The sequence below is a fragment of the Aulonocara stuartgranti genome (assembly GCF_965226115.1).
Source record: "Aulonocara stuartgranti genome assembly, chromosome: 3".
NCBI lineage: Eukaryota > Metazoa > Chordata > Actinopteri > Cichliformes > Cichlidae > Aulonocara > Aulonocara stuartgranti.
The window spans coordinates 77,894,019-77,918,347 of record NC_138941.1 but is presented as its reverse complement, the minus strand read 5'-3'; the positions used below and the strand labels follow the sequence as shown (position 1 = coordinate 77,918,347).

At 42.8% G+C, this 24,329-nt stretch overlaps 1 protein-coding gene across 1 annotated transcript; it reads left to right on the top strand.

Annotated features, from left to right (window-relative positions):
* LOC309703481 (NLR family CARD domain-containing protein 3-like) lies at positions 1-24,329 on the top strand. The gene is made up of 11 exons (XM_082528338.1): positions 1-69; positions 2,508-2,623; positions 2,708-2,827; positions 2,926-3,045; positions 11,213-11,291; positions 11,969-12,197; positions 12,396-14,202; positions 16,532-16,705; positions 19,603-19,773; positions 23,222-23,268; positions 23,426-24,329. The coding sequence occupies exons 2-11, from the start codon at positions 2,535-2,537 to the stop codon at positions 23,953-23,955; spliced, it is 3,366 nt and encodes a 1,121-aa protein (XP_082384464.1). The 5' UTR covers positions 1-69; positions 2,508-2,534; the 3' UTR covers positions 23,956-24,329.

Here is a 24,329-nt window from a genome sequence, read left to right as displayed (position 1 = left end):
CCTGCTCAAAGTTTACTTTCACTTTCCTGAGCTTCGTGGAGTGGAGCTTGTTGTTGGTGTGAAGAAACTGTAAGTTTGCTTTGTTTCCTCCTTTAACAGTTTGTGTTTAGGAACTTTACTGTTTGTTCAGCTCACGTTTGATTTCGTCACACAACAAACTGTGTGTTTTTATTTCCGGTCTCTCCATTAAAGTCAGTGTGTAATGTTTTTCAACGAGTGTGTGTCCGCCATTTTCTCTAAGTGTGTGTGATCAGATAAAACACGCTGAATGTTGCCTGAGCTCGACCGGACTTTTTATTCGCAGGGACAGCAGCAGACGGAGAGCGGACATCATAAACGAATATTTTGTTTACATGTGTGTTAGGTATAGATTAAACTTGTTCTTCAAAAAAGAAGAAGAAGAAAGTGGAGACATCAACTGTTGGCTCTGCTCCAACCCTCCTGAGCTGAGCTTCAGGTTTAAACCCGCCTCCTTCCAGGAAGCAGCTCACCTGTGTGTCCGTGTTTAGTGTCCGGGTGTGGCGTGGAGCCTGTAGTTGGTGTGCGTTTGAAGAAACTAAGTTTGCTTTGTTTCCTTCTTTAGCATTATAACAGGAAGTGGGACATTTCTATTTACATAACATAAATCAGATCAGAATCAGAATACTTTATTGATCCCTGGGGGAAATTATTTTTTGTTACAGTGCTCCATTTTAAACCAACATTAAGACAAGACAGACAATACGCTAACTAAGAATAGTACAATATATACATATATATACATACATACATACATAAGTCACTCATAAATAAATAGCTGGAAAAGAAACATGTGTAGTTGTAGCAGCAAACAGTGTGTTAAGTGGATGCGTTGTACAGGGAGATGGCCACAGGCAGGAATGATTTCCTGTGTCATTCAGTGGTGCTTTTCGGTAATCTCAGTCTCTCACTGAACGAGCTCCTGTGGCTGACCAACATGTCATGGAGTGGGTGGGAGGTGTTATCCAACATTGTCTTTATCTTGGACAGCATCCGCCTCTCCGACACCACCTTGAGGGTGTCCAGCTCCATCCCCATAACATTGCTGGCCTTACGGATCAGTTTATTGAGTCTGTTGGCATCTGCGACCCTCAGCCTGCTCCCCCAGCATGCAACAGCATAGAGGATCGCACTGGCCACCACAGACTCGTAGAAAATCCTCAGCATTTTCTGGCAGATGTTGAAGGACCTCAGTCGCCTCAAAAAATAGAGACGACTCTGGCCCTTCCTGTAAAGTGCTGTGGTGTTTTTAGCCCAGTCCAGTTTATTGTCAATGTGTACTCCAAGGTATTTATAGTCCTCCACAATGTCAACACTGACCCCCTGGATTGAAACAGGGGTCAAGTGTTTCCTGGTCTTCCTGAAGTCCACGATCAGTTCCTTGGTCTTTGCCACGTTGAGCTGCAGATGATTCTGCTCACACCACGTGACAATTGAGTCGACCACAGCCCGATCAGTGAATTAGGGTGCAAATCAAATAAACTACTGATGTATGTTAGTCTTTATATGGCTCTGTTAAATAGCATGTTGTTATTGTTGATACTTACAAAGGTCAGCTGTGCTGCATGGGGTTACTAGTTTTGTTTGTTTGAACTTTTATGAAGTATCCTTGGCTAAAGCACCCAACATCATAAAAAAAGCTTGTTTCCCTCCTCATGAGTATGATGTCACATAGAGGAGGGAGCTGCTTGTGTTCTTTTTTCTTGGGTTTAACCCCAATAAGCAGCTCCCTCCACATTATAAGTCCTTCTGTATCTAATGTCTGCATATGATTCCTCATCTTCAAGCATGAGTATTTAAACTCTGACAGTTTTGCTTTGCTGTATCAAAATCCCAGGACCAAAAACATGTGAGGCTCAGCTTTGAGGTCCAAAGGGAGATCACATCTATATGAAGGCTAACATCATTTTTGACTTAAGTTAACTGAAATAACTGTTAAAAGTTTGCTCACACACCATCAACATCAAACACACAAAAATTCAAAAGACGCTAAAGCGTGTTCTTCAAGTCAGAGAGCTGCTCAACATGTTTTCATGTTAGTGTCTCTAGGACTTGATAAAAAAAGCCCTGATTGAATTCACTACCCAGGTTAAGTGGAATGAGTGGAATATTTCCCAAACAGAGAAATCCAATAACAAAAGATAAGATCAGTTTCTTTTTTCTATCGTCTCTTTTCTTATGCTAGATTTATTTCTCTGAATCTCCACAGCATCAGGTGGAGGAGATGGTGTCATCATAGATTCTGTTTATAGAACCAAACTCAGTGGAAAGGCCAGACTTTAAGGATAATTTAAAACACTTTCAGACATCAGTATATGTAGCCACTAAAGCTGGTAGGTCTGAATTTCCCACGAGAAAGTTCTTTCATATAAAAGGAAAAAGGAGGAGGTGAGCACTCAGGGCACCCCCCCCCCCCCCCCCCCCGGCACACATGATGAAAGGAGGATTTCAGTTGATGTGCACATGAATGATTTGTGTTTCCTCTGCAGGTATAAAGTGTGTGTGAGCTGAGCAGCATGGATCAGTGTGAGGACAGAGAGGAGGGAGCCCCTCCCTCTAAAAGTACTCTGTGTGGGGAACATGAGAGCCAGACCAAAGCTCAGAGGTGAGATGACCATCTCTAACTGTCCATGACTCTTCTCCATATCACAGCTCAGCACTCACATCACTGCTCCATCATTATTCACAGGAATAAACGAGGAACTAAATGCAAACATGAACCTGGACCCAGCTCTGTCTCCTTAAAGAGTGACCGGTCTAAAGCTGACATTATTGATTTTAAAGTCCAGCCTGTGTCTGCTGCAGAGAGGTGAGCTGTTAGTAACATGAACTCTTTGATTTAACTGCTTGATGTTGTTGGACATAAACTGTAGTGCAAACACTTCACTGCTCCATCATTATTCACAGGAACCAACGGGGAACTAAATGCAAACATGAACCTGGACCCAGCTCTGTCTCCTTAAAGAGTGACCGGTCTAAAGCTGACATTATTGATTTTAAAGTCCAGCCTCTGTCTGCTGCAGTGAGGTGAGCTGTGAACTCTTTGATTTAACTGCTTGATGTTGTTGGATATAAACTGCAGTGCAAACACGTCATTCCCTCAATCCCCTTTAAACTGTCTCTTAAAAACAAGCCTTTGGGTTCTAAACAACTGAAAATCGCCTTAAGCAAACCAGAAGTAAAACATATTAAAAAAAAAATTTGGTCTTCTCCAAAGTGGTTAATGTAGTTGTTTGGGATCCGGCTGAGGAACCTTCACATTACAAATTTTAATACTGCATGAATTACTGGAAATAAAATGCCACAACAGAATGAAATATTTGCTTTGTGAAGAAACACAGTGAAATAAAGTCATTAATTTTAAATCAGGCACGTGTCCTCCTGCAGAGAGGTAATGTGTGTGTAAATGTTGCTGTGACTCAGTGTTTGTGAATAAATCTCCATCATGTTTAATGTCAGCTCAGCTCTTTTTCACACACATTTCTATGTTCATATGTGAAGCGGTGTGTGTTGGACTGTTTCAAAAAACACAGCAATCAGAATGTACAGAATGGATGTTCTAGGAGGTGTTTCTGTTGCACACACACCCATCATGGTCAAGTGCATCGAGTGGTTCATTATGAGGCATATTAAGGCCCTGCTACCACCATATTGGACTCATTGCAGTTTGCCTATTGCCCAAACTGGTCAACAGACGAGGCCATTGCCACCACCCTACATTTTGCTCTCAGCCACTTGGACAATAAGGACACATGTGTGAATGCTGTTCATAAACTTCAGTTCAGCATTCAACACAGTCGTTCCTCAGCACCTGATTGGAAAACTGAGCCTGCTGGGTCTGAACACCTACCGTAACTGGATCCTAGACTTTCTGATGGAGAGGCCTCAGACAGTCCAGATCGGTAACAGCATTTCCAACACCACCACACTGAGCAATGGAGCCCCTAAGGGCTCAGCTCAGCCCACTGCCGTTCACTCAGCTGACTCACAACTGTGCAGCAATGCACGGTTCAAACTACATCATCAAGTTTTCCGATGACACGACTGTGGTGGGTCTCGTCAGCATATAGAGAGGAGGTGCAATAGTTAACGGACTTGGCAAATAATTTACAGCCAAAGTATTCACTCACTGTGTCTCTACTGTTTCATTAGCTTAGCTTAGCTCGTAGCCGACTCGTTAGCACCACGGCTTCTTCACCAGTTCCTCCTGCACTTTCTTGCTCATTGTGTCAGATGTTTAGTTACTCCTCGGCCTCCTTTAGCAGTAATGATACTTGTAACAAATGTAGCATATTTGCAGCTCTGGAGGCCAGGATTACTGAATTGGAGACTTGGTTCCCCCCCGATACACCCGTAGCTAGCCAGGCCCCTGTAGCAGGCCCCTGTGCAGCCGAAGATGGCGTAGGCCCCGCTACCTGTTCCCCGGCAGACCCCAAGCAGCTGGGGAAAGAGGGCGGCTGGGTCACGGTGAGGAGGAAGCATAGTCCTAAACAGAAGCCCCAGGTACACCACCAACCCGTTCATGTGTCTAACTGTTTTTCCCCACTCGGCGACACACCCGCCGGGGCTCAAACTCTGGTAATTGGTGATTCTGTTCTCAGACATGTGAAGCTAGAGACACCGGCAACCATAGTCAATTATCTTCCAGGGGCCAGAGCAGGCGACATTGAAGGAAATTTAAAACTGCTGGCAAACTGTAAACGTAAATTCAGTAAAATTATAATTCACGTCGGCAGTAATGACACCCGGTTACGCCAATCGGAGGTCACTAAAATCAATATTGAATCGTGTGTAACTATGTCGGACTCTGTAGTTTTCTTTGGTCCCCTCCAAAATCAGACCAGGAGTGACATGTTTAGCCACATTTTCTTCTTAAACTGCTGGCTGTCTGAGTTGTGTCCAAAAAACGATGTGGGCTTCTTAGATAATTGGGAGACTTTCTGGAGGAAACCTGGTCTTTTTAAGAGAGATGTCATTCATCCCATCCTTTGGATGGAGCAGCTCTCGTTTCTAGAAATATGGACAAATTTATTAACCCCCCCCCCTCCAAAATATGACTATCCAGAGTTGGGAACAGGGAAACAGCCAGAAGCTTGATGTCTGTAGTGCACAGCTTCTCCCTCACAATGACTGTAGAGCACCAGCTGCTGTTTACATGCAGACATGCCGCCGCCATGTTGCTTATGGTGCGTTCATGGTCTCCGTCCAGATGAAGAGGTAGTGAAAAGCCATCAATGTGCAGCGTGCTGTCGTCATCACTCATGCAAGTGGTTGACGCAGGCTTGCAGCTCGTCCAGCTTGTTGCAGAGAGAACACACATTAGGTTAATGGACAGGAGTGCTCGTTGTTTGTGTGTCTCCCTCTTGAGTCTGGCTCTCACCCCTTCTTCTTTAATCCCCTCCTGGTTACCTTGTTTTTGTGAGTTTTTTGATTTCTGTGTCCAAGAGTATTTCCTCGCGAAAATAGTCTGTAGGAGCAGAGCGGAAATGCCGGAGCCTGGGCTGCAGCTGCAGCTGCAGCTGAATGAGGGACTCTCTGGTGTAGGTGAGCCTTGGGGTCATGTCGAAGTGTCAGAAACAAGTCCACAAAAATGAGAAAAAGGAAAGAATACGAAATGTACAGAGTAGACGGCGAAAAACAACAATGGAAAGAGCATTAAAGTTAGAAAAGAATGCAAAACTGCTCAGCTGACCGGCCATTCGACCACACGAACAGTGACCTGGAACTGGAAACCTCAAATCACAGGCCGAGGGGGCGGTGTGGCAGCAATTTTTCACACCAGCCTATGTATAAACCTTACACAGAGTTTCTGTCTGATTTCTCAGACCTTTTATCTGATTTAGTGCTCAGCTCAGATAAAGTAATTATTGTGGGTGATTTTAACATCCATGTAGATGCTAAAAATGACAGCCTCAACATGGCATATAATTTTTTCATTAGACTCAATTGAAGTATCTCAAAATGTAAAAGAACCCACCCACCACTTTAATCACACTCTAGATCTTGTTTTAACATATGGCATCGAACCTGAACATTTAACAGTGTTTCCTGAAAACCCTCTCCTGTCTGATCATTTCCTGATAACATTTACTTTTACAATAATCGATTACACAGCGGTGGAGAGTAGACTTTATCAAAGTAGATGTCTTTCTGAAAGGGCTGTAACTAAGTTTAAGAATATAATCCACCCACTGTTATCATCTTCAATGCCCTGTACCAACACAGAGCAGAGCAGCTACCCGAACGCTACCCCAACAGAGGTCGATTATCTTGTTAATAACTTTGCCTCCTCTCTATGTTTAACACTGGATACTGTAGCTCCTGTGAAAACTAAGGTCTCTAATCAGAAGTACCTGACTCCGTGGTATAATTCTCAAACACGTACCCTAAAGCAGATGACTCGTAATCTGGAGAGGAAATGGCGTGTCACAAATCGAGAGGATCATCATTTAGCCTGGAGAAATAGTTTGCTGCTTTATAAGAAAGCCCTCCGCAAAGCCAGAACATCTTACTATTCATCACTGATTGAAGAAAATAAGAACAACCCCAGGTTTCTCTTCAGCTCTGTAGCCAGGCTGACAAACAGTCAGAGCTCTTTTGAGCCAACCATCCCTTTAACGTTAACCAGTAATGACTTCATGAACTTCTTCACAAATAAAATTTTTATCATTAGAGAAAAAATTACCAATAATCATCCCACAGATGTAATATTATCTACAGCTACTCTTAGTACCATTGATGTTAAGTTAGACTCTTTTTCTCCAATTGATCTTTCTGAGTTAACTTCAATAATTACTTCCTCCAAACCATCAACGTGTCTTTTAGACCCCATTCCTACAAAACTGCTCAAAGAAGTCCTGCCATTAATTAATGCTTCAATCTTTTTTTGTAAGTATGTTTATTGAGATGTTTTGATATAAGGAAAAAAGAAAGACACAAAAAAAACAAAAAACAGACAACATAACAACAAGGGCTAAAACACACAAATAAGACAAAATATTACACTGCAACGACAAAAATACTACTTCAACATCAGTTGAAGTAGTATTACTAGTAAAATTACTATTGTAAATTATTCAAAATTACTTCAACTGGCAATAAACAGAAATAAAACACTAAGGTGGTAGGCCGAGTTATTGGTGATTGATCAAACAGGACTTTGCTTTAATACATGGTCTAAAAATGGCTGCCACACATCAAAGAAATTACTAAGTTTGTCCGCTAATGTGTACCTAATTCTCTCCATATGTAGTAGAGCACTCAGTTCTGTTTGCCACATTTTGAATTGAGGTACAATATCCGACTTCCAGAGAGTCAAGATATTTTTCTTAGCAATTACCATTCCGAACAAAACTGCAGTTTGTGCAGCAGGGCTGAGGTGTAAAAGGGAAGAGGAAGTTCCAAACAATGCAATTATTGGGTCCGGCTCTAATGTGCAATTATAAATACCAGAAAAATATTTTAAAATGTCCAACCAATAGTTAAGCAATTTGGGACAAGTCCAAAATAAATGAGTGAGAGAGCCTTCTCCAAGTTTACAACGATCATATATCACAAATCCTGTGCAGTTTAGTTTTTGAATAATGAAGTCTGTGAAGCACTTTGAATTGAATTAACTGATGCCTTACATTTATAGAGCAAGAATGGATCCTACACAGACTCCTCTCCCACACCTCATCTCCTATTTGCAAACCAAGCTCCTCCTCCCATGCCATCTTCAAAAAGTCAGATTCAAAATTTAAATACTCAGAAAAAGCTTTCACAAAACCAGAAACCAACTTTTTAGAATCCGGGGAGCTCAGAAGAGTGTAAAAATTGACCCCTCTTCCGGAAGAGATGGAAAATTAAGAGTACTCTGACGAACATAGTTTCTTATCTGTAAATAATGAAAGAAATGTGATGCGGGGAGAGAGAACTTGTTCTGCAACTGGGTAAATGATGCAAACTGCCTGTCAATAAATAAGTCTTTGACAGTAATAATACCTTTCTGTGTCCAGACCTCAAAAGAGGCGTCTAAACATGAGGGTGGAAATGCATGATTACAATATATTGGAGTATGGATCGAAGTATCTGGTAGAGCACAACCTTTTTTGTTCTGACTAAAGATTTTAACGCAGTTCGAAACTATAAAATTATTGACCTTGGTTCGTGGATTAGAGGATGAAAAAAGAAGAGCAGGGAGGGAACTATTCTCAACCCCACCACTCTCTATGACCACCCAAGGTGCGGTATCGGCAGACATGACCTTTTTGTACCTTCCTGCCAGTAAACAAGAGTTCTAGCATTTGCAGCCCAATAATAAAACTGAAACAGTGGCAGAGCAAATCCACCCTTAAGTTTAGACTTACAGTACATAGATGAACTTTTGATATTCTGTGAGTTTTAAAGCCCCAAACAAATGGTAATACTACTGAGTCGATCACTTTAAAAAATTGCTTATTCAAAAAAATAGGTAAATTTAAAAATAAATATAGAAATTTAGGAAGGGAAACCATTTTAATTACGTTAATGCGACCTACCATGGGAATAGGTAGAGCCCTCCATTTCTCAATGTCCTTTTTCAATTTTTCAACTTGTTTAAGATAATTCAACTTAAACATCGATTTAGGAACCTTAGGCAAAATAACACCCAAGTATTTCAATCTGTCTGTAATTTTAAAAGGCAAAACTTTCAAAATTGCAGTTAAAGCCACAAACTCACTCTTCTGCCAATTAATTGTATAACCTGAGATTTCCCCAAACGACCTCACCACATCTAAAAGTACAGGAACAGATTGCTCAGGATTTGACAAGAACAAAACAACATCATCCGCATATAAAGAAATGTAGTGCTTGATATTCCCCAATCGGACAGGGTCAATAGAGGGCTCATTCCTAATGGCTACTGCAAGAGGTTCAATAGAAATTGCGAAGAGCAAAGGGCTCAAAGGGCAGCCTTGTCGTGTCCCGTGGTGTAAAAAAAGAAAAGGCGCTGATCTATCTTGGTTAATAAGAATGGAAGAAGAGGGATGTCTATATATCATATCAACCCATGATATAAACTGTTCGCCTAAACCAAACTTCTCCAGTACCGAAGCATATAGGCCCACTCGACCTGGTCAAACGCCTTTTCAGCATCTAAGCTCAGTACTGCGATCTTGGAAGCTCCCTAGTGCCTATGATACATAGTGTTCATCAACATTTGAACATTAAAGAAGAAAAACCTCTGGGGGACAAACCCAGTTTGATCCGGATGGATAATTCATCCAACATGTCCATTTAATCTGTTTGCCAAAATTTTAGTGAAAATTTTCATATCCAAATTCAACAAAGCAATAGGTCGATAAGAGGGACATTCTGTTTCATCCTTTCCTTCTTTCAATAACAAAGAAATATTAGCTTCATATAGCGTACGGGGAAATCTTTGAGTATGGAAAGAATGCTTAAACATTCTCAATAAAAGCGGGGCCAGCTTTTCAGAGTATTTTTTATACAGTTCAATGCCAAACCCATCTGGGCCTCGGGACTTTCCATTGGGGAATTACTTAATAGCTTTCGAAACTTCTTCAATAGTAATATCTGAGTTTAAAGCCTCTCGTGCAACGTCATTCATTTTCGGGAGATCCAGCTTCCCTAACCAATCAGTAATATTGCCCCATGATTTCGACATATAGAGCTCTTCATAATATTCTCTAAATGGCTCATTAATAGCTTTAGGGCTAATTAAAATTTCGCCTGATCTTGATTAAATTTTGTGTATAGCCCTACTGGCCTGTAGGCCTCTTAGCTGCCGAGAAAGAAGCTTATGGGGCTTATCTCCAAACTGAAAATGCTTCTGTCTGATCCTAAATAGCTGATCTGTTACTTGACTAGATAAAATTGTGTTATACTCAAACTTCCTTTTAATGATGTCTTGGAAAAAAAGAGGGACAAGAGGAGGCCTTGTGGTCCTGTTCTAACTGTGTTAATTCAGCTTCTATTTCGAACAGGCGTTTCCGGCGTTCTTTTTTTTTAACGAAGATTCAAAAGAAATAATTTCTCCTCGCATTACCACTTTAAATGTTTCCCATAAAATCGAATCAGAAACGTTTATCATTAGCTTCCAAGAAATCTGATATTTTAGTTGTCATAAATTGGCAAAAGGATGTCTCACACAGGAGTGACGGGTGAAAACGCCAGTAACCCTGTTGTTTCGTACCACAGAAGTCCAGGACTAAAGAGGTTGGAGAGTGATCCGAGAACAATATGTTATGATAAGTTGAGCATACAACTTTAGACATAAATTTAGAATCAAGCAAAAAATAATCTATTCTGGAGTACGATTTGTGCACTTATGAAAAATAAGAGTAATCTCTAATCTCTTAATGCTTCAATCTTAAATATGATCAACCTATCACTAATAATTGGCTATGTACCACAGGCCTTCAATCTGGCTGTAGTTAAACCTTTACTCAAAAAGCATCTCTAGACCCAGCAGTCTTAGCTAATTATAAGCCAATCTCCAACCTTCCTTTCATGTCAAACATCCTTGAAAGAGTAGTTGTCAAACAGCTAACAGATCATCTGCAGAGGAATGGTTTATTTGAAGAGTTTCAGTCAGGTTTCAGAGCTCATCACAGCACAGAAACAGCTTTAGTGAAGGTTACAAATGATCTTCTTATGGCCTCTGACAATTATACATGGTTCCCTTAGCCTGAAACGCTCGCCTGATATTGACACTTAAGTATGGGTCTGTTGATTGATTTAACTGACTGGCTTCAAGTTCCACACCACATGGCCGCTGGACCTGCTAACCGCTCCTTCCTCGCTAGACTGCTATTACAATCACTGTCTTGCAAGCTCCATGACCTGGATGACTGAGAAACTACACAGAGAGTTATGTAGTTTCCAAGGAGTCAGGTATGGATGGCTAACTCTGTGCCTTAATCTTGGCAGGTTTGAAAACACTAATGACACATGTCATCTGTGTCATTACAGTTAAGATAATTAGACCATTGGAAATATTACAAAAGATTTACCAGTCTTTATTCTTGTAAGAGCTCCAGGTATTTAGTGGTGTAAGCTGTTTTTTTTCCTTTTCCATTTCTCTTCTTTTTTTCTTTTTCTTGTTTTTGCCAGCAGCATTAAGATGGTGTTTTCTGAGAGCCAAAACTCAGCATTTTCAAATATTGATCTTTCTCCTGTGTTGAACTAATTCTTCATGATTCCTCCACAGAGTGGGCCAGCAGAGCTCAGAGGTTCCCAGAAGTCAGTCTACCCAGCAGCATCAAACACAGCTGGACTCCATATTTATGGTCTGTACATGTTCAACATCTATTCTATTCAGTCATTTCTCAAAAAGAACGGCTATTTATACTTCAAACATATTGCAAGTATTAGTTTTTCGTAGTATTAATTGAAAGATAAGACAAGTTAGAAGCACAACTAAACACTGTTTCAAATAAACAATGAGCTTTAGCAGCTGGGCTGGTCAAAAAGATGTGTTTGTAATTTTATCTATACCCATGACCACCTTGACACATATTGCTACAGACAGGTCCTTTAATTTTTGGCTGTCATGGTAGTGTCTAATAAACTATGTAAGCTGGATAAATGATTGGAAAACTTTAGAAAAAGTAATTTATCATATTATTATAGCATTTATTCCACTCTAAACAATGCAAAGTTGAGTTATCTGATCTCAGAATTTGATTTATTTTTTTGCTTCTTTTTTTAAACATTCCAATTTAACAACCTCCCTTGAACATACTGACTACAATTACCATGATGTAGCAATATTCACTCTGTTTCCAGAATCAAAATATGCTGTGGACTGCAACAGAAATATGATTATGACAACACCTTCATATCTCCTGGCTATTTCTGTCTGTTGTTCCTGGTCTCCCTCTGTTCATTGTTCCTCTCTTCTTCCACTGCACCACCAGTTGAGGTTGTAATGTAACATATTAATTGACACAATACTCTATTCCAGCTACTGCAGGACAACATCATCACTTTTGTGAAGAATGAACTGAAGAAGATTCAAAAAGTTGTCAGTCCAGATTATCTGAAATACTTGCCTGAAGGTCAGAGAACGGTTGAAGAGAAAGTGGGTGAGGACGAGGAGCAGAGGAATAGCAGCAGAGAGGCATTTGTGAAGATCACATTGGACTTTTTAAGGAGAATGAAGCAGGATGAACTAGCTGACCTTCTGCACAAGAGTAAGAGGATTTCTATAAAGATTTAAGCTGCTGGTTGAACAGGTTGTTTACTAATGTCTAACCCTAAAGTGATAGTCAAACATAAATATAAAAATTCTGGACTGATATTTGTTGTCTATTCTGCTGTACAATGATGCGAATGTTGTTGTGATTTGGCGCTATATAAATAAAATTGAATTGAATTATTCTTTCTTTTAGGAACTTCTAATAGAGACGTCTATTGGAGTGAGTGTAAACTTAAATCTACACTAAAGAAGAAGTTCCAGTGTGTGTTTGAGGGCATCGCTAAAGCAGGAAACCCAACCCTTCTGAATCACATCTACACAGAGCTCTACATCACAGAGGGAGGGACTGCAGAGGTCAATGATGAACATGAGGTCAGACAGATTGAAATGGCCTTCAGGAAACCAGACAGACCAGAGACAACAATCAGACAAGAAGACATCTTTAAAGGCTCACCTGGAAGAGATGAACCAATCAGAACAGTGCTGACAAAGGGAGTGGCTGGCATTGGGAAAACAGTCTTAACACAGAAATACACCCTGGACTGGGCTGAAGACAAAGCCAACCAGGACATCCAGTTCATATTTCCATTCACTTTCAGAGAGCTGAATGTGCTGAAAGAGGAAAAGTTCAGCTTGGTGGGACTTGTTCATCGCTTCTTTACTGAAACCAAAGAAGCAGAAATCTGCAGCTTTGAAGACTTCCAGGTTGTGTTCATCTTTGATGGTCTGGATGAGTGTCGACTTCCTCTGGATTTCCACAAAACTACAATTATAACTGACCCTAGAAAGTCCACCTCAGTAGATGTGCTGCTGATAAACCTCATCAGGGGCAAGCTGCTTCCCTCCGCTCGCGTCTGGATAACCACAAGACCTGCAGCAGCCAATCAGATCCCTCCAGAGTGTGTTGGTATGGTGACAGAAATCAGAGGGTTTGCTGACCCACAGAAAGAGGAGTACTTCAGGAAGAGATTCAGAGATAAGAAGGAGGCAAGCAGGATCATCTCCCACATTAAGACATCACGAAGCCTCCACATCATGTGCCACATCCCAGTCTTCTGCTGGATCACTGCTACAGTTCTGGAGGATGTGCTGGAAACCAGAGAGGGAGGACAGCTGCCCAAGACCGTGACTGAGATGTACATCCACTTCCTCGTGGTTCAGGCCAAAGTGAAGAAGGTCAAATATGATGGAGGAGCTGAGACAGATCCACACTGGAGTCCAGAGACCAGGAAGATGATTGAGTCTCTGGGGAAACTGGCTTTTGAACAGCTGCAGAAAGGAAACCTGATCTTCTATGAATCAGACCTGACAGAGTGTGGCATCGATATCAGAGCAGCCTCAGTGTACTCAGGAGTGTTCACACAGATCTTTAAAGAGGAGAGTGGACTGTACCAGAAAAGACTGTTCTCCTTCATCCATCTGAGTGTGCAGGAGTTTCTGGCTGCTCTTCATGTCCATCTGACCTTCATCAACTCTGGAGTCAATCTGCTGGAAGAACAGCAAACAACCTCCCAGACACGTGAAACAAGAGAATCTGCAGAGACACACTTCTACCAGAGTTCTGTGGACAAGGCCTTACAGAGTCCAAATGGACACCTGGACTTGCTCGTCCGCTTCCTCCTTGGTCTTTCACTGCAGACCAATCAGACTCTCCTACAAGGTTTGCTGACAAAGACAGGAAATAGTTCACAGAACAATCAGGAAACTGTCCAGTACATTAAGAAGAAGATCAATGACAGTCTGTCTGTAGAGCAAAGTATCAGTCTGTTCCACTGTCTGAATGAACTGAATGATCGTTCTCTAGTGGAGGAGATCCAACAGTCCCTGAGTTCAGGAAGTCTCTCCACAGACAAACTGTCTCCTGCTCAGTGGTCAGCTCTGGTCTTCATCTTACTGTCATCAGAAAAAGATCTGGATGTGTTTGACCTGAAGAAATATTCTGCTTCAGAGGAGGCTTTTCTGAGGCTGCTGCCAGTGGTCAACATCTCCAACAAAGCTCTGTAAGTAAATATGTACTCATTTTAAAGACTTTTGTAACAAAATGATACAGGGAGTGCAGAATTATTAGGCAAGTTGTATTTTTGAGGAATAATTTTATTATTGAACAACAACCATGTTCTCAATGAACCCAAAAAACTCATTAATATCAAAGCTGAATGTTTTTGGAAGTAGTTTTTAGTTTGTTTTTAGTTTTAGCTATTTTAGGGGGATATCTGTGTGTGCAGGTGACGATTACTGTGCAGAATTATTAGGCAACTTAACAAAAACAAATATATACCCATTTTAGAGCTGGGCGATAGAACGATAACGATATGTATCGCGATATAACTTTTACTCGATAGAGAAATTAAGCTATCGCGATAGACCTCGCCACTCTTGTCCTCTTTAAAAAAAAAAAAAAAAAAAAAAGGTCAGCCAATCCAAATTAAGTAGCGCAGAGCCGAACCAATCACAGCCGCAGCGTCACGTCACGTGACTTGTTACGTACAGCACAAGTGGCAAGCTGCACGTATATTTGTTTGGGAAGCAGCCAGCGGGTAATGGAGGAAATGAGTGTGCCGACTAGAAAAATCAACCGAGCGTGACCGAAGAAAAACCAGATGATGGTTCCAATAATGCCGGAGAGATTGTCGAACGGAAGAGCCATAGAAGCTCCGTAGGGTGAAGGTATTTCGGCTATTTCAAGTCTGACAAAAACAGAGTAGCGTGCACTGTAAATGTGCCGAAAGCAAGTCTGGAAATACAATAAACTGGTGCATGCGTCACACTGTGCGCCACGTTATTGTTTCGGTGAAATGAATTTCTACAATACTGTTAATTCTACTCTCTGCAGTGTTTAAATGCTTACATATACACACAGTTACTGTCCGTCCACACATACGACTCGGTTCTGCTTCTATGCCCCAGCTTTGTTTACTTTTTCCACTTCTAGACTTCTGATTGGCCAACATTTCTGCACGGTTAGGAATCTAGCGCCACCTGCTGCTTTGGCATGTTCATAGCAGCGTTTTCCTTCATTTCTGCCTTTATGTGTGGACGGGATTATTTTTTAAAACGAAAACGGAAAATCTCCGTTTTCAAAAACACCCGTGTACGTGTGGACGTAGCCTCAGTCTCTGACTGGAAGCGCTAATTCGTCATTTGGCTTTTGTCAGACTAAAGTAACTGTTAAAACTGTTTGAAAAGCTCAGCTATACAACAAGGAGAGATTGAGAATTTCCTTTTAGTTCTCAGTTTATTTGATATTGACAAAAGTTAGTCATTTTTGTCTGTTCTTCTGTAAAACAAACTAAGATTTATTTTTAGAATTAATATTTTGTTTCTAAGTGGAATTGACAATTTAGTCTGTTTTGTTTGTTCTATTTTGAAACTTAAACGCTTTAGCGGCTGCCTTTTGTGTAGTTTGCAATATTTGCCTTTATTTATCTGAAAAAGTCTCATGTTCCTGAAGTACATCTACCCTGTTGAACTTATTATGGGAAATAAATATTTAAATAAAAACAAGCTGCTGATTATTTCACATTTTACTTGTGAGCAACGGCACATTTAAATCTTACAAATATAGTTATTTGGCTTATATCGTGATAGATATCGTTATCGTCTGAAATGAAAAAAACATATCGTGATATGAAAAAATCTCATATTGCCCAGCTCTAACCCATTTCAATTATTTATTTTTACCAGTGAAACCAATATAACATCTCCACATTCACAAATATACATTTCTGACATTCAGTCTCTGAGTATTGCACACCTTGTGCTCTTGGGCACTCCAGTGATGTTGCAGCTCTGAAATATGGCCAAACTGGTGGCAAGTGGCATCTTGGCAGCTGCACGCTTGACTTTTCTCAGTTCATGGGCAGTTATTTTGCGCCTTGGTTTTTCCACACGCTTCTTGCGACCCTGTTGACTATTTTGAATGAAACGCTTGATTGTTCGATGATCACGCTTCAGAAGCTTTGCGATTTTGAGACTGCTGCATCCCTCTGCAAGATATCTCACTATTTTTGACTTTTCTGAGCCTGTCAAGTGCTTCTTTTGACCCATTTTGCCAAAGGAAAGGACGTTGCCTAATAATTATGCACACCTGATATAGGGTGTTGATGTCATTAGACCACACCCCTTCTCATTACAGAGATGCACATCACCTAATATGCTTAATTGGTAGTAGGCTTTCGAGCCTATACAGCTTGGAGTAAGACAACATGCATGAAGAGGATGATGTGGACAAAATACTCATTTGCCTAATGATTCTGCACTCCCTGTATGAAGTGTATTTCTCTTGTCTACATGAAACAATAAAACTATTTTCAATAATAATTGTTTCAGACTAAGTGGCTGCAACCTCTCAGAGAGAAGCTGTGAGGCTCTGTCCTCAATTCTGACCTCCCTGTCCTCTAGTCTGATGGAGCTGGACCTGAGTAACAATGATCTGCGAGATTTGGGAGCGAAACTTCTGTCTGCAGGACTGGAGAGTCCATATTGTACACTGGAAACTCTCAGGTTAGAACTCAGACAGTCAAGCAGTCATTTACCCTTCAGAAATCAAAAGTGTAACTGGCTATTTTTCACTAACTGTAATGTGACCTTTCTATTCTTTTACATTAAAAGAAAATGTCTCGTTTGTTGGCATTCTATTTAACACAACCTCACGTTTAAATTGGCAGTTTCTTTGTTTTTTTCATTTTGACGTACTGCCTTAACACAACCTAAAATCTCACAAAAAACACTTAAAAACAATGTTTTTTATTTTTATTTTTTAGCATTAAATCACCAACATGTTTAAGAAATCATTTAAAACTTTAGCCGCTAATATTAACTAGAGCAAAAATGTACTGCTATTGAGTATAGTTTACCTTTCTTTCACTAGAGGAAGCCAAACGCACCATGACTGTAGTTTGCCATTCATACCACTAGATGGACTGTAGTTTCATATTCATTTCAATAGGACCAAAATTTGTGCAGAAATTTCATATATAAAAAGTATAAAGGGTTATAACCATCAAAAGTCATAGAACACCATTTGCGATCAAGCCAGACAAAACTATATAACATATTTTAACATCCCTCCGACAGAAGACAGAGACGATATGTTATCTGGTTACCGGGTGTTTTTATTTATTTATAAGAACAGTAACACAGGCTACCGTGGACCGTAGCCAATGCCAAAACTACAAGGGAAAAAATGTGTTCCCCTGAATCAAAACAAAAGTTTTTACAGAACCCCCGATAGAACCATGCCCAGAAAGCGACGCAACGTGTGCCGAGTTTGTGACACTGGAAAGTCCACAACGGCCTGAACTTTTTCAGTCACGGGCCATACCTGCCCTTGTCCCACTTGCTTGCCCAAATAGGTAATAGTAGCCTTCCCGAACTCACATTTAGAAAGGTTGAGCGTGAGGGAGGCATCGTTGAACCGCCCAAACACCTCAGAAAGTGTTGCAAGATGTTCAGGCCACAAGGTAAAATAGACAACCACGTCGTCCAAGTATGCCTCGCACTTAGACACTCCACACAGCACCTGCCGCATTGAAACGTTGAAACGTTGCGGGCACATTACGTAACCCGAAAGGCATCACTGTATATTGGAGGAAGTGATCGGGCGTTACAAACGCAGAGATCTCCAAAGCCCTAGGTGTTAATGGAACCTGCCAGTACCCCTTTAATAGGTCCAGCTTTGTAACATACTGAGCAGAACCAACACGATCGAGGCAATCTTCCGTCCGCGGGAGCGTAAACGAGTCTGGTTTGGTAACCGCATTCACTTTCTGGAAATATTGTCCGCTATTGCTACCAGAATACAAGGCGAGCTCCACGCGTCATGACTGGAAATAGCAAGGCCATGCTCAATGAGATATTCAACTTCTACTGCATCAAGCTCCACTTTGTGGTGTTTACACGATAAGCGTGCTGTTTTATCCTCCTGTCAGTTTCCACCGTGATGTCGTGACACAGGACAGATGTTTGCCTACGGTAGTCAGAAAACAAAGGTTGATGAGCTTTCACTAACGCAAGGACATCCCTATGAGCAGGGGGTGGCAAATGAGAGCGGGAGGACTCCAAAGTGGCCAACATCTTGCAATTCCAATCTCCGAGCCCCCAGTATACAGCCACTTTTTTCCATCAAACCATCGTCTTGTGGGTGGTACTCTGTGGTGCCCAGAGCAAATTACATCACCGGTGGCGAGCTCTTTGGACACATAACATTTGAGCATATTAACATGACACACTTGCAACTTTCGCTTCCGATCAGGCGTTTTAATGACATAGTTAGTATCACTTATTTTCCGATCCACCTCATAAGGACCAGAAAATTGAGCTCGAATGCTAGACACAGTCACTGGAAGCAAAACCAGCACCTTCTCCCCCGGGGCAAAATTCCGAACCACGGATTTCTTGTCAAAATGTGCTTTCATACTGCCCTGGGCTCGCCTCAAGTGGTCGTGGGCCAACTGCACGAGAGAGACGTTCCTTAAAAGCACACACATAATCCAACACATTATCCTCCACCGGATGCGATTCGGACAATAATTTCTCTCTAAGTAATTGCAACGGCCTGCGTACCGTGTGTCCAAAAACAAGATCAGCTGGGCTGAAACGGAGGAATTCCTGCTTGGCTTCTCGAACGGCAAACAACAATAAAAGAAGCTAACTCAGAGGAGCGATTGCTTACGTAGCCCCCAAAAACATAACTAAACAACAATCACTTCCCTCCCTGACTAACTAAACATGAGAAAACTGTACCCAACTGAAAAGGCGATCCACTCGAACTTCCTCATGACTTGCAGAGCAACACAGGACATGTCGCAGCCCCAGCTGGTTGGGGTAAAACCGAGGATGGATGATTGCCGTCCTCAACCGCGCCATCTTATACTCCTGGTGTACCATCTTCGGGATCCACCACTCCTGGAGGCGCACCTGCACACTCACATTTACATGTCATAATCCCAGCCCACGACGGCAGCCGTAACAGCAGTGTGTGTGACATTCCATCATTGTCCAACTGTTCTGACACACACACCAAACAAACAAACAAAAAATGTCTAAATTGCACACTACCTACTAACTGTGTAAATTCTCTGTTATGACTGGTTTTCCTTGGCCTATAAAAAAAAAAAAATTACAATATTACATATCAGAATTTGATGAAATTGTCTATTTCTTCTTAAACAAATAAAACAAGAAATCTCACAAAGTTTTCTTCAGGTGTTTGAGGGTGCATGGAATTTATCCAACAAGTCTACATGTATCTTGTGGACTTGGCATTTGACTATCATTCATTTGTTTGTGACAAATAAAATTTGAATTTGAATGGGTATTTTATCCATAAAAATAATTGAAAATAAGCCTTTAGTGACGTTTTAACAAATGTATTGGTTTTTTTGTATGTGTTTATATAGTCTATCAGGCTGTCTGATCACAGAGGAAGGCTGTACTTCTCTGGCTTCAGCTTTGAGCTCCAACCCCTCCCATCTGAGAGAGCTGGACCTGAGCTACAATCATCCAGGGGACTCAGTCCAGAGTTTGTTGGCTGGACTGAAGGATCCACATTGGAGACTAGACACTCTCAGGTATGGAGAGAATGTCTGATAGAGGAGGAAAAGTTGAAAACATCTGCTGTGTCCTACATTCAGTTCCTGATTGTTTCATGCAGATGTCACAAATGAAGGGAAGTGCTTGCTCATTACAGACAATCTAAGGAGCTTGAAAAGAGCAACTGGGCTTTTTCTTGCAGACATTTCATATGAGAAGCTTCTTCAGTTCTAAAATAAAATTTTGGAGAGACTTAGGTATTTAATTTAATTTAAAATTTGGTTATCCCTAAAAAGGGTCGTTGACCCATTATTAATTATGTGCCTCATCACATGAGCCAAGCTGTGAAATAGATAGAAATGTTCAGCTGAGTCTTTCCCTGTAAAGGTAGCGGCCATCTCTGTCCCACATCTTGGGTAGCACTGCTCTGTTCTGTCAGGGTCCCATGTATGGGGTGGGCTATGTTGTCCAACAGGGATGACATCTTAGCCACCATTCTCCTTTCTCCATTCTTACTCACCACCTCCACTTGGTCTAGAGGGCATCCTAGAACAGAGCTGGCCCTCTGGATCAGGCTGTTCAGTCTCTTCCTGTCACCAGTAGAGATGCTGCCGCCCTAGCAGACCACACCGTAAAAGATGGCTGAGGCCACCACAGAGTCATAGGTCTTCAGGAGTGGGCCCTTCACTCCGAAAGACCTCAGTCTCCACAGCGGGTACAGCCTGATCTCCCCTCTTCTGTAGAGGGTTTTTAAATTGTGAGTCCAGTCAAGTTTATTGTTCAGATGTACACCAAGGTACCACAGCCTCAAAATGTCCATACCTTGGATGTTTAGTGGTTGAAGTAGAGGATGTTTTTGGTTGTGGAAGTCTACCACCAGCTCCTTGGTTTTTCTTGTGTTGATCTGGAGGTAGTTCTGCTGGCACCAGTCCTCAAAGTCACTGGGTGAGGTGTTCCGGAACATGCCCAGAACACCTTACCCAGGAAGCGCCCAGGATGCATCCTTGTCAGATGCCTAAACCACTTCAGCTGGCTCCTTTCAATGTGGAGGAGAAGCAGCTCTACTCTGAGCCCCTCCCAGATGGCTGAACTTCCCTACCCTCTCCTATCTCTAAGGGAGAGACCAGCCACTGTTCAGAGGAAGCTCATTTCCACTGCTTGTATCTGTGATCTTGTTCTTTTGGTCACTACCCACAGCATGTGACCATAGGTGAGAGTAGGGACGTAGATCAGACAGGTAAATTGAGAGCTTCACTTTTGCGCTCATCTCTCTCTTCACCACGACGGACTGGTGCAGCGGCTGCAGCACCAATCCGTCTGTCGATCTCCAGCTCCCTTCTCCCATTACTCACAAACAAGACCCCGAGATACTTAAACTCCTCCATTTGGGATAGGAACTCGTCCCCGACCCAGAGTGGGCACTCCATCCTTTTCTGGCTGAGAACTGTGGCCTCGGATTTCGAGGTACTGATCCTCATTCCCACTGCTTCACACACGACTGTGAACCGTTCCAGAGTGAGCTGGAGGCCATCAACCGATGAAGCCAACAGAACCACATCATCCACAAAAAGCAGAGATGAGATTCTGAGACCACCTACGTGAAAGCCCTCCGCCACTTGGCTGCGCCTAGAAATCCTGTTCATAAAAATTAACAGAATTGGTGACAAGGGGCAGCTCTGGCGGAGCTTATCCCCCACAGGGAACAAGTCCGAATTATTGCCGGCAATGTGAACCGAGCTCTTAATGGTTGTATAGGGATCAAATAGCCCGTAGCAATGGGCCAGACACCCCATACTCCCATAGCATCTCCCACAGGACACCCCGAGGGACACGGTCGAATGCCTTCTCCAAGTCCACAAAACACATGTAGACTGGTTGGGAAAACTCCCATGCCCCCTCAAGTGTCCTTGAGAGGATAAAGAGCTGGTCCAGTGTTCCGCAACCAGGACGAAAACCGCATTGTTCCTCCTGTATCCGAGGTTCGACTAGCGGACGAACTCTCCTTTCCAGCACCCTTGTATAGACTTTCACAGGGAGGCTGAGGAGTGTGATTCCCAATGTAGTTGGAACACACCCTCCAGTCCCCCTTTTTAAAAATGGGGACCACCACCCTGGTCTGCCAGTTCAGGGGTACTGCCCCTGATCTCCACGCAACATTGTAGAGGCGTGTCAACCAGGACAGCCCTACAACATCCCGAGCCTTCATGAACTTGGGGAGGACATCATCCACACCAAGGGCTCTGCCACCAAGGAGTTGTTTAACTGCCTCAGTGACTTCGCCCCCGTAAATTGGCGGGTCATCCCCCTCATCCCAAGACTCTGCTCCCTCCTTGGAAGACGTGTCAGTGGGATTAAGGAGGTCATCCAAGTATTCCTTCCACCGTCCGACTATTTTCTCAGTCGAAGTCAGCAGCGCTCCACCAACACTATCCACAATACTGGTAGACGCCTGACAGTTTACCAGAATCTCTTTGAGGCAGTCCAAAAGTCTTTTTCCATGGCCTCTCCGAACTGCTCCCACACCCAAATTTTTGCTTCAGCCACTGCCTCAGCCACAATCCACTTTGACTGTCGGTACCTGTCAACTGCCTCCAAAGTCCCACAGGTTAACCAAGCCTGACAGGATTCCTTCTTCAGCCTTGTGGCTCCCTTCACCTCTTGTGTCCACCATTTGGTTTGGGGAATACCACCTGCCCTGGGGCAGACTGACAGAAGCGAGGCTGCCATATCGCGCCATCGGCCCCTCTGGCCAACACCAGTAGGCGGTAGGGTAAAGTGTCTTGCCCAAGGACACAACGACCAGGACAGAGAGCCCGGGGATCGAACCGGCGACCTTCCGGTTACAGATACGCTTCATAAGTGCACATGACAATCAGGACTTGTTCCCTGAACCTAAGGCGCAGAGAACAAACCCTCTCATCCACCGGGAAGAACCCCAATGTACAGGCAGCAAGCCGAGGGGATAGTAGCATACCCACCCCAGCCCGCCAGACTGAGACAGAGTCCACCGCCTCTCCAGGAGACTGGTTCCAGAGCCCAAGCCATGCGTAGAGGTGAACCCGACTATATCTAGCCGGTACCTCTCAACCTCATGCACTAACTCAGGCTCATTCCCCACGAGAGAGGTGACATTTCATGTCCCAATTGCCAATATTGGTAGCCGGGGATCGGTCCGCCAGGGCATCTGCTCCTGGCTGTCTCCCGGCACACAATGCACCCGACCCCTACGGCACCTCATGCGGGTGGTGGGCCTGCAGGAGGATGGGCCCATGTCCCCTCTTCTGGCTGTGGGCCTCGGTAACCCTATCCAGGGCAGGATAAACTGTTGTCTCAATGTTTTCCTCATAAGTGTATTCGTGAAAATGTTGCACTGTTCCTTTATCAGTGTCTAACAGTATGTATATGAGAGCCATGTAATGTCCAGTTGTGTATGCTGAAAGAGACTGTGCTGGTCTGACACCCCCCCCCCCCCCCCCCCTCTTTCAGGGTGGAGCCTGCTGGAGTCCAGTGGTTGAGACCAGGTCTGAGGAAATGTAAGTGGGTTTTTAATGTGATTCATGAAAACAAAGCAGCACACATTCAACCATCTTCAAACTGTCACATCACTCATTTACATCTCTGATGTCAGGAGTCAATCAATGAACAGATGATCAATAACTGCAGCTGGATTGTGTTTGTTCTCTCCATCAGATTCCTGTCAACTCACAGTCGACGCAAACACAGTACACACAAAACTCCAACTGTCTGACAACAACAGGAAGGTGGCACATGTGGAGGAGGTTCAGTCATATCCTGATCATCCAGACAGATTTAATTACTGGCCTCAGCTGCTGTGTAAAAATGGTCTGACTGGTCGCTGTTACTGGGAGGTCGAGTGGAAAGGAGGGGTTTATATGTCAGTGAGTTACAGAAGAATCAGAAGGAAAGGAGACAGTAAAGATTGTTGGTTTGGTTACAATGATCAGTCCTGGAGCCTGATCTGCTACGATGATGGTCCTCATTCTGTCTGGCACAATAGCAGAGGAACATCCATCTCCTCCTCCATCTCTGTCTCTAACAGAGTAGCGGTGTATGTGGACGTTCCTGCCGGCACTCTGTCCTTCTACAGAGTCTCCTCTGACAATCTGATTCATATTCACACCTTTAGCACCACATTCACTGAAACTCTTTATCCTGGGTTTAGATTCAGGTATCTTGGTTCCTCAGTGTCCCTGTGCTGAGCTGAGTTTAAAGTAGGGCTGCTCAATTAATCGAATTTTAATCTCGATTACGATCTGGGCTTTCAACGATCATTAAAAATGACCGAGCCGATTATTAGCCCCTCCCTCGTGCTTTACTCTCGCGCTGCTCCGTGTGGCAAATCGAGCGCACCTCTCTGCATTTCGAACACGCGTCACAACAATTAAGAGCAGCGGTCTCCAACCTTTTTTGCGCCACGGACCGGTTTATGCCCGACAATATTGTCATAGACCAACCTTTAAGGTGTCGCGGATAAATACAACAAAATAAAACTAGTACCGGTACCGAAAAAAAGAAAATTTATTCCTAACACACGTGAAAAGACCAAGGAAAACCGAGTAAATGATAAAAATTA

What these genes read in the sequence shown, in the direction of transcription:
- LOC309703481 (XM_082528338.1), top strand. Translation starts at nt 2,535, where the DNA reads ATGGATCAGTGTGAGGACAGAGAGGAGGGAGCCCCTCCCTCTAAAAGT. An exon ending in AACATCTCCAACAAAGCTCT is followed by an intron (nt 14,203 to 16,531) that starts GTAAGTAAATAT and finishes TAATTGTTTCAG; the next exon opens with ACTAAGTGGCTGCAACCTCT. An exon ending in GAGACCAGGTCTGAGGAAAT is followed by an intron (nt 23,269 to 23,425) that starts GTAAGTGGGTTT and finishes TCTCTCCATCAG; the next exon opens with ATTCCTGTCAACTCACAGTC.